The sequence below is a fragment of the Vombatus ursinus genome, unplaced genomic scaffold (assembly GCF_900497805.2).
Source record: "Vombatus ursinus unplaced genomic scaffold, bare-nosed wombat genome assembly UNPS02004746.1, whole genome shotgun sequence".
Classification (NCBI taxonomy): domain Eukaryota; kingdom Metazoa; phylum Chordata; class Mammalia; order Diprotodontia; family Vombatidae; genus Vombatus; species Vombatus ursinus.
The window spans coordinates 550,729-565,870 of NW_020944524.1; the positions used below are offsets into that span (position 1 = coordinate 550,729).

A 15,142-nucleotide genomic window follows, 5' to 3' on the forward strand; every position below is an offset into this window, starting at 1 on the left:
CATCTGCTTTTCTATTGGTAGGGTAGAGTTACCAACATTTGAGTTTCATGGCAGAATGTAAAAAAATTAAATTATCTGTCACTCAAAGCATAATATCCAAAACAGAAGGTTAAAAATGGAATTTATTTCTCTTTAACTTTTGAATTAAAGGTCATGACAGTCAACAGACCAGTCAAAATACATCATTGTTCATAGTAAATAAATGTCAGCAGAGGAGTAATTATATACAATTGTAAAATCACTTAGTGATTTTGCCATTTCTTGTTCTCTGGAATTCCCTATTGTTAGACAATCTTTTAATGGTGCCAAGAAAGGAGTATCCCTCTTCTTTAAAAAAAAAAAAGTTTTTAGAAGCGAAGATGGCAGGTTAGAGGCAACTCCAGCTGAACTCTCTCAACATTCCCCTCCAAACAACTTTAAAATGACACCTCAAGTCAAACTTGGACTAGCAGAGTCAACAAAAGGTCAAAGTGAGACAATTTTCCAGCCTAAGATAACTTAGGTCAGCAGAAGAAGCTTGTGACAGCAGTGTGGAGGCTTATCCGGAGCTCACACGTGAATCAGCAGCATCGGTGGCTGCACTACCAGCAGCTGCTCTCAGCCCAGAGACAGTTAAGAGGTCAGACTACTGGTCAGAAAGAGGTTACAGGGGATCCTTTGCTGGCACTGCCTACAGCTAGCACTGATTGGCAACTCTATTGTGCCACACACAGTTCTAGGTCGCAGTTCCAAGGCAAAGAAAGTGCTAGAGCTCTTGTTGCTGCAGGGAACCAGGGGCCCTAGATGGATAAAGATCAGAGTGCAAAACAGGAAAGCACTAACCATACCTCTACCAGGATCACACCACCTTGGAAGCACCAAAAACTTGCTGACTCCCGTCCCCCTCCAAAAATAAACTAGTTCTTAAAAAAGCAACACAAAAAAAGCCTGAAGCATAAGACAGTGCCTCCTTTCCCACCTCCCCAACCCCCCCCCCCCCGCGGTGAGCAGAGTACAACTCTTACATAAAGTTTAAGGTCAAGAAATAGTCCAGGAAAATGAGCGAACAAGAAAAATAGAATTTAACCATAAAAAGCTATTATGGTGGCAGGGTAGATCAAGGTATAAACTCAGAAGGAGACAACAATGTGAAAACAGCTACAAAGCAAGCCACAAAGGAAATTGCTAATTGGATCCAAGGTCAGAAAGAATTTCTGAAAGAGTTAAGGAAAGTGTGTAGTGAAAGAAAGAGTGGTAGAGGAAAAATGGGAAAAGAAATGAGAGTGATGTATGAAAAGAGAATTAACAGCTTGGTATAAGCTGTTAACAAAAAATACTGAAGAAAATAACACCTTAAAAAAACAAAATTGACCTAATGGTAAAAGAGGCACAAAAATTCACTGAAGAACTTCGTAAAAAACAGACTAGGCCAAATGGAAAAGGATATACAAAAAATCACTGAAGAAAAGAACATCTTAAAAAAAATTTGGCCAAAAGGAGAAAGAGTTATAAAATCTCACTGAAGAAAATAATTTCTTAAAAATTAAAATTGGGCAAGCAGAAGCTAATGACTCCATGAGACATCAAGAAACAATAAAACAAAGTCACAGGAATGAAAAAAAACATAAGAAAATGTGAAATATGTCACTGGAAAAACAACTGACCTGGAAAATAGATTGAAGAGAGATAATTTAAGAATCATTAAACTGCCTAAAAGGTATGACTAAGAAAAGAACCTAGACATCAAATTCTAAGAAACTATCAAGAAAGCTGCCCCAATATCCAGAGGGTAAAATGAAAATTGAAAAAAAAATTCATCAATCACCACCTGAAAGAAAAGCCCAAATGAAAACTCCCAGGAATATTATTGTCAAATTCTAGAGTTCCCACGTTAAAAAAAAAATAGTTCAGACAGCCAAAAAGAAATAATTCCAATACTGTGCAGTCAGAGTTAGGATCACATAAGATTTAACAGCTTCCACATTAAAGGAGTGAAGGTCTTGGAATATCACATTCTGGAAAGAAAGGAGCTAGAATTACAACTAAGAACAACCTACCCAGAAAAACTGAGTTCTATCCTAGCGGGGGAAAAATGAACACTTATCAAAATAGGAGACTTTTAAGCATTCCTGATGAAAAGACCACGGATGATTAGAAAATCTGACTTTTAAATTCAAGCATCAAGAAAAGCTTAAAAAAGTAAACATGAACCCACATAAACTATTAGAATTTCTATATATTACTAACAAAGTACAACAACAAGAGACAGAAAGAGAAATTCCATTTTAAGTTACTGTAGACATTATAAAATATTTGGGAATCCACCTGCCAAAACAAACTGAGGAACTATATGAACACAATTACAAAATACTTTTCACACCAATAAGGTCAGATCTAATTAACTGGAAAACTATCAGCTGCTTGTGGGCAGGATGAGCTAATATAATAAAAATGATAATTTTCTACCTAAATTAATTTACTTAATTCAGTGCCATACCAATCAAACTACCAAAAATTATGTTATGGAGCTAGAAAAAATAATAACAAAATTCATTTGGAAGAACAAAAGGTCCAGAACATCAAGGGAATTAATGAAAAGAAATGTAAGAGAAGTTGGCTTAGCCATACCAGACCTTAAATTGTATTTATAAAGCAGCAATCATCAAAACTACTTGGTACTGGTTAAGAAATAGAGTGGTGGATCAGTGGAATAAGTTAGGTACACAAGACACAGTAGTCAACGACTACAGCAATCTACTGTTTGATAAACCCAAAGACTCCAGCTTCTGGGATAAGAAATCACTATTAACAAACACTGCTGGGAAAACTGGAAAAGAGTATGGCAGAAACTAGGCATAGACCAACATTTTACACTGTATACCAAAATAAAGTCAAAATGCATACACAATTTAGATATAAAGGCTGAAACTACAAGCAAACTGGGAAAGCAAGGAATATTTTACCTGTCAGATTTATAGAGAACAGAAGAATTTATGACCAAACAAGAGACAGAGAATATTATGAAAGCAAATGGATAATTTTGATTACATTAAATTAAAAAGTTTTTGCACAAAGTCAATGCAACCAAGATTAGGAGGGAAGCAAAAAGCTGGGGAATACTTTTTACATCCAGCCTCTCTGATAAAGGCCTCATTTCTAAAACATATAGAGAACTCAGTCAAACTTATGAGACTACAAGTCATTCCCCAATTGATAAATGGTCAAAGGATATCAACAGGCAGTTTTCAGAGGAAGAAATTAAAGCTATCTATAGTCACATGAAAAAATGCTCTAAATCACTATTGATTAGAGAAATGCAAATCAAAACAACTCTGAGGTACCACATCACACCTATCAGATTGGCTAACATGACAAAACAGGAAAATAATAAATGCTGGAGATGTGGGAAAATAACTAACAACTAACCACCAACTAACGTATTGTTGGTGGAGTTGTGAACTGATGCAACCATTCTGGAGAGCAATTAAGAACTATGCCCAAAAAGGCTATAAAACTTGTGCATAGCCTTTGACCCAGCAATACCACTTCTAGGGCTGTATCCCAAAGAGATCATAAAAATGGGAAAAGGACCCACATGTACAAAAATATTTATAGCAGCTCTTTTTTGTGGTGGCAAAGAATTTGAAATTGAGGGAATGCCCATCAAATGGGGAATGGCTGAACAAGTTGTGGTATATGAATGTAATGGAGTGCTATTGTGCTATATGAAATGATGAGCAAGTGAATTTCAGAAAACCTGGAAAGACTTATATGAACTGATGTTGAGTGAAGTGAGCAGAACCAGGAGAACATTGTACATAGTAACAGTCACATTATATGATGACTAACTTTGACAGACTTATCCCTTCTTAGCAATGTAAGGATCTAAGACAACTGCAAAAGCCTAATGATGGAAAATGCTATCCACATCCAAGGAAAGAACTATGGAGTCTGAATGCATATTGAAGCATATTATTTGCTCTCTGTCTCTCCCTGTCTGTCTCTCTCTTTCTCTCACTCTTTTTGTTTTGTTTTTTCTTTCTTCTGGTTTCTCCCATAGGTTCTAATTCTTCTTTACAACATGACTAATGTGAAAATAGGTTCAATATGAATGTATATGTTGAGTGTATATCAATTTGCATGCAATCTTGGGGTGAAAGGAGGGGAGAGATGAGGAGACAATTTGGAACTCAAAATCTTATGAAAGTGACTGTTAAAAACTAAAAATAAATAAATTTATTTTTAAAAAGTAAACATGAAAGAGAAATCATAAGGGACTCAATAAAGTTAAATTATTTACATTCTGACATTGGAAGATGATATACATAACTCCTAAGAACTTTATCATTATTAGAAGAGTTAAAAAGCAGTTTATGAAAACAGAAGGCATGGGTGTGAATTGATTATGTTGGAATGATTTTTAAAAAACCTAATGGAGTGAAAAAGAAGTATGCACTAGAAGAAGGGAGAAGGGAGAGGTAGAATGGGGAAAATTTTCTCATACAAAAGAGATACTCAAGGAAAAGCAGGAGAAAATGAGAGTGGTAGTGGGCAATACTTGAACCTTACTCTTACTGGAATTGGTTCAAAGAGGAGAGAATATATATACACACTCACTTTTGTATAGAAATATGTTACCCAACAGGGAAATGAGAGGGGAAGGGGATAAGGGAAAACGGGATAATAAAGAGAAGGACAGATTAAGGGAGGTAGTAGTTAGAAGCAAAACCGACTTGTGGGAGGGACAGTATAAAAAGAGAGAAGAAACAAGAAAATGGGATGGAGAAAAATACACAGTTAGTAATCATAATTGTGAATGTGAATGGGTTGAACTCACCCATAAAATGGAAGGAGAGAGCAGAATGGATTAAAAACCAGAATCTAACAATATGTTGTTTAACAAGAGACACACTTAAAACAGACATACACAGAGTTAAAATAAAGGGCTGGAGCAGAATCTAATATGCTTCAAATGAGCAACAATAAAAAAAAAGGGTGGCAATCATGATCTTAGACAAAGCAAAAAACAAAAATTGATCTAATTAAAAGGTATAATCAGGGAAGCTACATTTTGCTAAAAGGCAGTACAGACAATGAAGTAATATTAAAAATTTTATGGCAAATTTTTTGATAAAGGCCTCATTTCTCAAATATATACTCAGTATAGAACTAAGTCAAATTTAGAAAAATTTATTAAAAAATAAAAATTATATATTAAAAAACCATTCCACAATTAACAAATGGTCAAAAGATATAAACATGCAGTTTTCAGAAGAAGAAATCAAAGCTATCTTTGGTCATATGAAAAAAAAAATCTTCTAAATCCTATTAATTAGAGAAAGGCAAAGTAAAATAACTCTGAGGTACCACTTTACACCTATCAGAAATGACTAATGCTGGAGGGGAAGAGGGAAAATAAGTACACTAATGAACTCTTAGAAGTTCTGGTCTAGGGGGCAGCTACGTGGCGCAGTGGATAGAGCACAAGCCCTGAAGTCAGGAGGACCTGAGTTCAAATCCATCCTCAGACCAAACACTTGACACTTACTAGCTTTGTGACCCTGGGCAAGTCACTTAACCCCAATTGCCCAAAAATAAATAAATAAAATAAAAATAAAGTTTGCAAAGTGTTAAAAAAAAAAAAAGAAGTTCTGATCTAATCATTCTGGAAAAACTAAGCCCAAAAGGCTATAAACTGTGCATACACTTTGACCTAGCAATACCACTACTAGGTCTGTATCCCAAAGAGATCAAAGGAAAAGGAAAAGGAAAATGAGTTATATGTAGCAGCTTTTTTTTGGTGGTGGCAAAGAATTGGAAATTGAGGAAATTGGGGAATGACTGAATAAGCTGTGGCACATGATTGTAATGGCGTACTACAGCGCTGTGGGAAATGATGAGGGGATGGTTTCAGAAAAACACAGCAAGACCTATATGAACAGATGCAAAGTGAAGTGAAAAGAACCAGGAGATCACTTTGCACAGTAACAGCAATGTTCTAATAATGATCAGCTGTGAAAGACTTGGCTATTCTGATCAATACAACAAGTCATTTCCAAAAGATTCATGATGGAAAAATGCTATCCACCTCCAGAGAGAGAACTGATGAACTCAGACTGCAAACTGAAGTATGCTTTTCTCACTTTATTTTTTTTTGCATTTTTTTGAAATGTGGTTAATATGGAAATGTTTTGCATGATTTCACATGTTATAACTGATATCAAATTGCTTGCTTTCTCACTGGGTAGAGAAAGTGGCAGAAAGGAGGAAAAGAATTTGGAACTCAAAAATTTAAAAGAAAAGAATGTTAGAATTAAACAACAATTTTTAAAAAGTTTTAAATTGACATTTTCCATTTCTTACAACAAGTATCCTTCCCTCTACTCCTTCCAGACAGCCATCCCCATATGACATATAGAATTTTTTTAGAGGATAAAAATGTGTGGAACTGATCAATATACTGAAAAAGTCAGAAAACATGTGCAATGCATAACACCTGTGGACAAAGGGGTAAGTTAGGGGTGTCTTCTCATATCTCATAATTTGAGTACTGCTTGATCTTTATAATTTTAGTTGTATTTGCTTTTGATTTTTAGTGTGTAGTTGTGTTTTTCATTTTTCATTACCATAGTCACTATCTCTATTTATCATCTATCTATCTACCTATCTATCTGTATATCTGTCTATCTTCACTCTCCATGAGGTCACATGGATTGTTCCATGTTTCTCTGTATTCATCACACACATCATTTCTTACAACATAGATCATTAATATTTCATCACACTTATATTTCACAATTTGTTAAGCCATTACCTAATTTAAAAGTATCTACTTTGTTTCCAGTTTCTTAACTGGTACAAAAAGTTCAGCTATAAATATTTCGGAGAAATTGGGAACTTTCTTCTTATCAATGGCTTCCTTGGGGTATAAGCACAGTAATGGAGTCTCTGGTTCAAAGGGTATGGGCTTAGTCAGTTTATGTGCATAATTCCAAATTGCTTTCCAAAATGTTCATACCGTTTCAGAGTTCCTCCAACAATGAATTACTGTGGTTATCCTTCCACAGCCCCACCAAAAGTGACTTTTGCTATTTTTTGTAATATTTGCCAAATTTTAGAGTGTGAGGTAAAATCTCAGGGTTGTTTTGATTTGTTTTTAGTAATCTGAAGTAATTTGGAGTCATTTAGTAATTTAAGTAATTTGGAGTAATTTCTTGTGGTCACGAATACTTTGCCATTCTTCTTTAAGAACTGTTTGTTCATTTACTTTGATCACTTATTGGGAAATGGATATTAGTCGTACACACACACATACATACATGTATATATGTGTATATTTATATGTGACTAATATACATGTATGTGTATTACTAATATGGATGGATTGCCTAATATAAATTATGTGTGTGTACACACAACAAATACATGTATGTACATATGACTAATATGCATTGGTTGTTTGGTTAAATACCAAACCCTTACCAAAGAAATTTGATATAAAGATTATTTCCCATTCAATCATTTCCCTTCTTATCCTAGATTACATTAATGTTGTTTGTGCAGAAGCTTTTTAATTTCAAACTTTTTAGATAATCAAAGTTATCTTTTATCTTTTGTAATTGCCTCTTTTATTTGGTTAAAAATACATCTTCTGTCTGTATGAAAGATATATGATCTGTTCCTTTTCTATTTTTTCCAAGGATCTTTACCATTCAGGTCATGTACCTAATTAGAACTATTGTGGAATACAGTGGAAGGTGTTACCCAGACTGCTTTTTAGTTTTATTAGCAATTTTTTAAATAAAGGGTTTTTCCCCAGATAATTTATGTTCTGCACTTTACTAAATGCTGGGTTACTGAGTTCTACTGTTTCTGAATCTCCCTTGTCTAATTTGTTCCACTGAACTATCTCTATTCTGTAATGAATATGAAATGATTTTTTTATAACTGCTCTTTTATAATACAGTTTGAGGTCTGGAAGTGCTATGCCCTCCCTTCATTCCTATGTCTTCTCATCATTTCTCTTAACATTCTAGATGTTTTATTTTTCCAAATGAATTTTGTTATTATTTCATTAAGTTCTACAAAGTATCCTCTTGGCAATTTGATAGGTATAGCATAAAAAATGTAAATTAATTTTGGTAATACTGTTATCTCAATAGATGCAGAATTTAATTATATTGGCACAGACTAACCATGAGCATTGATATTCCTCCAGCTTTTACAGTACTTCATTTCATTAAGGGGTACTTTATAATAGAATCTACACATCTTTCATGTGCTATGTATGGGAGGTTGATCCCTAGATATTTTATGTATTCTGTAAGTAAAAGGATTTCCTTTTCTATTATTGCTTTTTGTCTTTTGTTATTATTCTTAAAGAAATGTTATTGCTTTTTGAGGATTTATTTTGTAGCCCGTAACTTTGCTGAAGCTATTAATTGTCTCAATTAGTATCTTTGCTGATTCCCTAAGATTTTCCAAGCAAATCATCCTATCATCAGCAAAGTAGTATAAATTCTTTATGCTTTTAATTTCTTTCTCTTTTCTTACTGATGTTGCTAGCATTCCCAGAACCATTTCAAATAATAAGGTAAAGAGTGCTTATCCTTGTTTCACTCCTATCTTTACTGGAAAAGTTTTTAGAGTATACCTATAACACAAAATGCTTACTTCTGGTTTTAGGTAGATAATTTTATGATATTAAAAAGGTCCCTCTATGCCTATGTTTTGTAGTTTTGTTTTTTTTTTTTACACCAAAAAGTGTTGTGCCTTCTCAGAGGCCTTTTTCTGCATCTATTGAGATAATCATGTGCTTTTAGATATTTATTTTTAACATAATTAATTCTGTTGATTGTTTTCCTAATGTTGAATCATCCTTGTATCATTAGAATGAATCCCATTTGATCATAACGAATGATTTCTTGGATAAATCACTTTAGTCTGATAGACATTGAGTCAATGTCTGTTAATTACATTGGCCTATAATTTTTTTCCTATAATCTATCTATCCCTGGTTTAGCTAATAGGACTACATTTGTTTTTTAAAAGGATTCTAGTAGGGTGTTTTCTTTTTCAGTTTTAAAAAACAACTTGTGAAGAATGGATACTAACTGTTCTTTAAAAGTTTTAGAGGAGCATATGAATCTATTAGGACCAGGAGATTTTTTTTCACTCCACTTTTTTTCCTTTATAGCTAGATCTGTTTACTTTTCCGAGATTGGGTTATTTAAGATCTCTAGTCAGTCTTCTGAGAGTTGAGATATTTTATATTTTTAAGATTTTTTTTTGTATTCTCAGTTTTACTGGCATGTAACTATATTAATAAATTCTGATTATTATTTAATTTCTTCTAGTTTTGTTATGATTTTACTTTGCTCATTTGCTATTTTATTGATTTTATTTTCTGGTCTTTTCTTTTTAAGCTGATTAGCTTAAAAGGGTTTATTCATTTTATTAGTCTTTTCAAAGAACTAGTTTATAGTTTTAGGTCTATGCTTTTATAACCAACTTATCTATTTCCCCTCTAAATTTTAATGTCTCTTCTTTTGTGCTTATTTTAATTTTGTTTGTTTTCTATTTTTAATGCATATTCAGTTCATTAATCACTCTTTTTCTATTTTGGTAATATATGTTTGTAAGGAAATAATTTTCCCCCCGAGAACTACTTTAGCTATATCCCAGAAATTTTGGCAAGTTGTTTCATCATTATCATTTTCTTTTACATATTAATTAATTATTTCTGTGGTTTCTTCTTTGACCCACTCATTGTTTAGGATTTGGTTGTTAAGTCTCCATTTGGGTTTGTAACTTTTGTTTGCTAACATGATTGCAACTCCTACTTTTTGGATTCACTTGATGCATAGTAAATTTTTTTTTCCATTTCCATTTCCACAATTTTATTCTGTGTATATCTATTTTGTGAATGTGTTTATTGCAAGCAACTCTTTTCAATTTTGTTGGATCATTTAATCCACTCATATTTAAAAAAATTTTTTTGCTTCCCTTTTCTAGGCTGTCCTTCACTTTTGTGTATTTACATTCCTAATCTATTGTTTTCTCATTTGTATCTTTAATGAGGTTTGTCATCGTGCATTCAAGCTTTTCTATTTTGCTCATTATTTTTGCTGTGTAGATCATAAATTCTACTCTCATAATTCTCCTTTGTCTTTTAAACTACTTAGGAACAGCTATTGTGGGTCCATGTTCTCCTCAAATTTCACAGATTCCTAAAATGTTGGATTATTTTCCAATTATTGTGCAGTATTTATTCATAGATGTCTAAATCCATTTGCCATATCTGGAGGCCTTCTGTTTGTTTTCCCTGTTGATTTACCTATGATTACAGTCTTTGAGTTTCCTCCTTCCTGAAATCATTGATGCTTTCAGTTTTTATTCCCCTTTAATTGTTCTCCTATCTACAAGTCTGATAGGTAATATATTTCATGTTCTTATTTTCCTTATCACTTCCTTTCTGACTCCTTCTTGTTTGACTGGTTTCCTTGGGCGTTGGATCTCAAAATGTCTCAGCTTCCTCTCACATTGGGTAATTCATGGTTCACCATTCTAAGTCTCTGCCCCAAGTGACTTTTGGGTAGTTATAACTGGTCTTAGTTGGATGCTGTGCTCTTACTCTCAAGCCTGCACAGCTTCCCACATACTTGATGTCCTGTCCTGGTGACCTGTCCTACTTCCTCTGTTCTTCAGTTCTCTGGTCCAGAGGTGGCAGTTCAGAGCCTGTTTTCCCTGGCATTGCAAGATCACTGCTTTGCAGCATAGAAGTTTCTAAGTTATAGCTCCTGGTAGATTTTTGCTTTTGTAGCCAAGCTGGCTGTTGACCCCTAAGCAAACTTCTACAGCCCAGTCTCCATTGCACTGGAAAGAGGAAGTGGGGACCAGGGTGTAGGGGTGCTCTTTCCTTCAGCATTGGTTGAGTGTTACATCCCCCTCTACTCCACACACCACATACACACAGTGTCCTGTACTGTTGTCCTGTCCTGCTCCCTTTCTTCCTTAGTTCTTTGGTTTGATATCAGTAGTTTGGAACTTTGTAGTGCTGATGCTATAGGGTTGTAGCCTCTAAAAGGCTTTTGCTCCCAAGAGGCTAAAATCACCTGCCTGTGTTAGCCAGGGCAAATTTCCACAGCCTAGGGCTGAGATATCCATGGGTTATCCATTCCTTTAAAAAGGGATGGGAAACTGTTGTAAGGCTTTGTCATGTTCTTCAGTCTGCTAGCATAGACCAGTACACTGTCAGTAGCATGAAAGGTGGGTTGCTGAGTGAGCTCAGAGTCAGTGAGAATCAGTTCATGGGTTTTGGAGGGGTTTGTTTACCTTCTTTTGAATTCTGGGTGTTCTAGACCATGAAGGCAGCTGATCTTGCTTTATCTTTTGTGCAGAGTAAATTGAGGGCACGCCCCTAAATGATTTTAAGTTCTGAATCCTATGATCTGGATTTTTTCATGATCACAAAACTAGTAACTGTCTGAGGATTTGAATTCAGGTCTCTTCTAAGTTCAATGCTTAAAATGATGGAAGCATTCTTATGTTCCTCATATAGTACTTATGTTAAAAAAAAAAACAACAACTAAGATTATATATTGTCTTTTAGAACAGATATTCCACCTTGGTTCAATAATGCATTAAATAGCTATATCAGTGGACAAAATAAATTATAACCAGTTTTCCAAATGTTAAATTACCCAAGGAATTCAGAAGAGAGTAATACATATGAAAAGTAGAAATTAAATTTTTCATTAGTTTCCAAATTTTAGACTATTTCTTAGAAATTGGGCATTATTATGAACCACTTACCTTCCTGCCCATCTTTATTTTCTGAAAGAATTAACCTCTTGAGATCAGGTAAAAGGTAATGAATACAGATTAAATGCAATTCTTGCCAACAAATTTTTTTCTTACCTTCCATTGGGCCAATCTGATTGGTCATAGCATACCTAAGCACTTTTTCTTCCTCATTATATAAGGCAAAAATATGATCCACGTTTAGCTGCTGAGTTCTAGGAACATTCCTGGGGTTAGAAGTGTGCTTACAGTTCTCATAAGTAATATTCTGGTATAAATGATAAGAGAATGTTTGGTTTTTTTCACCAAATGAAAGATAATATTCTCTGGAGGTTGTAGAAGTCACCGCTGCAAAGTAAGTGTTAAAATTGTTAAATGAAAAACATTCTTTTAGAAGTAGCTGTTTGAATTTGGTACAAGTTTTTCTAATTTTTAAAATGTGGTTAGTTGGGAGTCCTGCGACCCAGTATAAAGGATACAGAAATTATACCAAATCAGCATACTGAACATTTTAAAATGTAAAAGAAAGAAAAGGCACTGCACAGAGGACAGTGTTTTGAGATTAACATTTCTCCCAGCTTTAAAGAGATTTAAGCAAGTCTGAATAAGTAATGAAGGGAAGAAAAATTATTCTTGTTTGGTTTGAGCAGTGTTTTAGCAAGAACCTATCTCTGAAGTGACAACTCACGGTTATTTTGCTCTTTATTATGAGGGTTAACCAGTTAGTGACTGATTCATGCCCTCTACCTCTCACTCTCTTCTCTCAGGGTGAAGCTAATCTTTTCTACTTGCCAGGAGGAAAGGGCAATAAGAGAAGGTAAAATGTAAACAGAGCTTCCTATTACAGCTCTGGTAAAAACTTTCTGTAGTCATTAGATTAAAATAAATTTTCAGTATTAGCTGTGAACTTCAGTTATCCTTATATTCAAAAGCCCAAAGCAATACAAAGTTAAGTGATTATATTTTCTATTTAAAATTAGAGGGTATCAGACAGAAAGCATTACTGTTCTTGAATCATAGCATCTATGATTTTATCTGACATGCAGGATATGTATAATAATAGCAAAAAAACAAAAGTTATATATACCCAAATCAGAGTAGTGGTAAATCTCCTTGTATGGTGCAATATGGACTGTAAAATTTGCTGGGATAAAAGGCACCTGGCCTTGAATATTTGTCTTAACACTTAAGTAGTTTTCTGGATCAAGTCCTTCGGCAGTGTGAGTAATATGAACTCTCTCTTCTCCTGGGTAGAAGGTGATGTCCATGTGATTGCTGAAGGCAGCACCTTTTAACAGATAGAAGAAAAAAGAGTCAGTAAAAGAGAGAAATAGAAATAATTCTTCTTCAGTTCTTTCTTCTTTTCATTTGTTTTATATTACACTAAATCAAATCCTGATAGAGAAATCTAGAAAAATTCACAATTAAGGATTTGTTTAGCCCAGCTTGGCATAGGGAAACAGACACTGGGGATAGGATCCAACCAGGAACATGCTGCAGAAGTACTCAAGCACCCAGGGAGAAGCTATGCATTAATATGAAGAGAACTCATACTGATACAAGGGTGCCACTAGACCCATACTCAGGCACTGGAATTAAGATAGGTGAGAACTGGCAACTTTGTCATTCACTACACAGTTCTAGGTCACAGATCCAGAGGAACTCAGAAGAGAACCTGAAGTAGGAGTGGTGTTCCTAAGTATGGGGGTCCTAGGTTGTATACCTAGAAAGCAGGAAGTACAAAAGCCAGCAATAGTGGTATGACTCAGATCCCAGGTGTAGAGCATGATGTCATTTCTAGTCTCTTGCCCAACCTGCAGAAGAATAGCCAGGGAAGAATAACATATGATAGGGGAGCCTAAAACTCTACTACTATGAAACCAATAGTTTTTCAGTGGAATTATAGGAACTGATTCCAGCAGTAATCTAATATTGCTCAGACCCAAAGTTCAGGAACCAGCAGAGTTCAGAGGAAGACTATGGGGGTGGGGGGGTAGCAATCAGACTTTGCACTTGATCAGTTGGGACCATTGAAAGCTTGCAAAACCTCATCCGATCCCTGAGATCCTAAAATAACACAACATTCAATACACTAAGAAAGCAACAACATTACAGCTCAGACAAATCCCTCAAGTACACCCCTTTGACTGAATCCAAACTTCACAGAACAAATCCCCTTAATAACAGGATTTGCTCTGTGAAGTTTGGATTCAGTCAAAGGGCCACACTTGTGGACCTAGAGGGCTACCCGTGGCCTCAAGGTCACAGGTTCCCCACCCCTAACCCAGACCTTCTCTCTAGCCCAGCTTTAACATCAAGACCAAAGTCAGGAAGTAGGCTGGAAGAGTAGGCAAACAATGGGGCAGCTAGGTGGTGCAATAGACAGAGCACCAGCCCTAAAGTCTGGAGGACCTGAGCTCAAATCCAACCTCAGACCAAACACTTGACACTTACTAGCTATGTGACCCTGGACAAGTCACTTAACCCCAATTGCTTTAAAAAAAAAAAAAGAATAGGCAAACAAACAAAAAAGAATCTCCTCAAAAACAGCTATTATGTTGACAAGAAAGCTCAAAACACAAACCCAGAAGAAGAGAATGACTCCAAAACATCTACAAAGTCTCAAAGAAAAACAAAACTTAGGCACAAATTCAACTAGTATGCCTGCAAGAGATGTATAAAGAGCTTAAAAACTTAAAGGGGAAGGGATGAAACAACTTGAGAAAATAAATTAGAAAACAAATGAGAGCTATGGAAGAAGGAACTACAAGGGGAATAAGAGCTTGGCACAAGAGGCATAAAACAATGTCCAATCAACAAACTTCCTGAAAATTAGAATGGAACAAATGAAAGACAATGATTCCATGAGGCAACAATAAATATTAAAACAAAGTCAAAAGATTGAAAAAAAATAGGAGAAAATATGAAATATCTGACAGGAAAGAAAACTGATCTAGAAAACAGATTGAAGCAAAAAATTTAAGAATCATTGGACTATCTGCATGCAATCAGCCCCTCACTCCCCAACAAAAACCTACAATCCTATTTCAAGAAATCTTAAAAGAAAACTTCCTAGATCTCTTAGAACCTGAGGGCAAAGTGGAAATAGAAAGAATCCACTGGTCACATCCTGAAAGAATCTCCAAAAAATTTCCTAGGAACGTTATAGCCAAAATCCAGTTTGCAGGTCAGAAAAAAATAATGCAAGCAGTGAAAAAGAAAGAATTCAAGTACCAAGAAACCAAAGTCAGGATCATTCATGATTTAACCCATGAACTTAACATGATAAAAAATATAGCACAAAGAAAAATTAGTCCTAAGTAAAGCAAACTCTAAGTATGCACAAATATATTATGGCTCT

General features: G+C 34.8%; 1 protein-coding gene across 2 annotated transcripts in view; it reads right to left on the reverse strand.

The window, feature by feature from the left end:
* Positions 1–15,142, reverse strand: part of NID2 (nidogen 2) — a 133,474-nt gene that overhangs the window by 54,462 nt on the left and 63,870 nt on the right. For both annotated transcript variants that reach the window (XM_027841629.1, XM_027841621.1), the window contains exons 7-8: positions 12,869–13,069; positions 11,899–12,129 (exon numbers count right to left, since the gene is read on the reverse strand). In XM_027841629.1, coding sequence (XP_027697430.1) covers positions 11,899–12,129; positions 12,869–13,069 — 432 coding nt within the window. The remainder of the gene's footprint in view (positions 1–11,898; positions 12,130–12,868; positions 13,070–15,142) is intronic.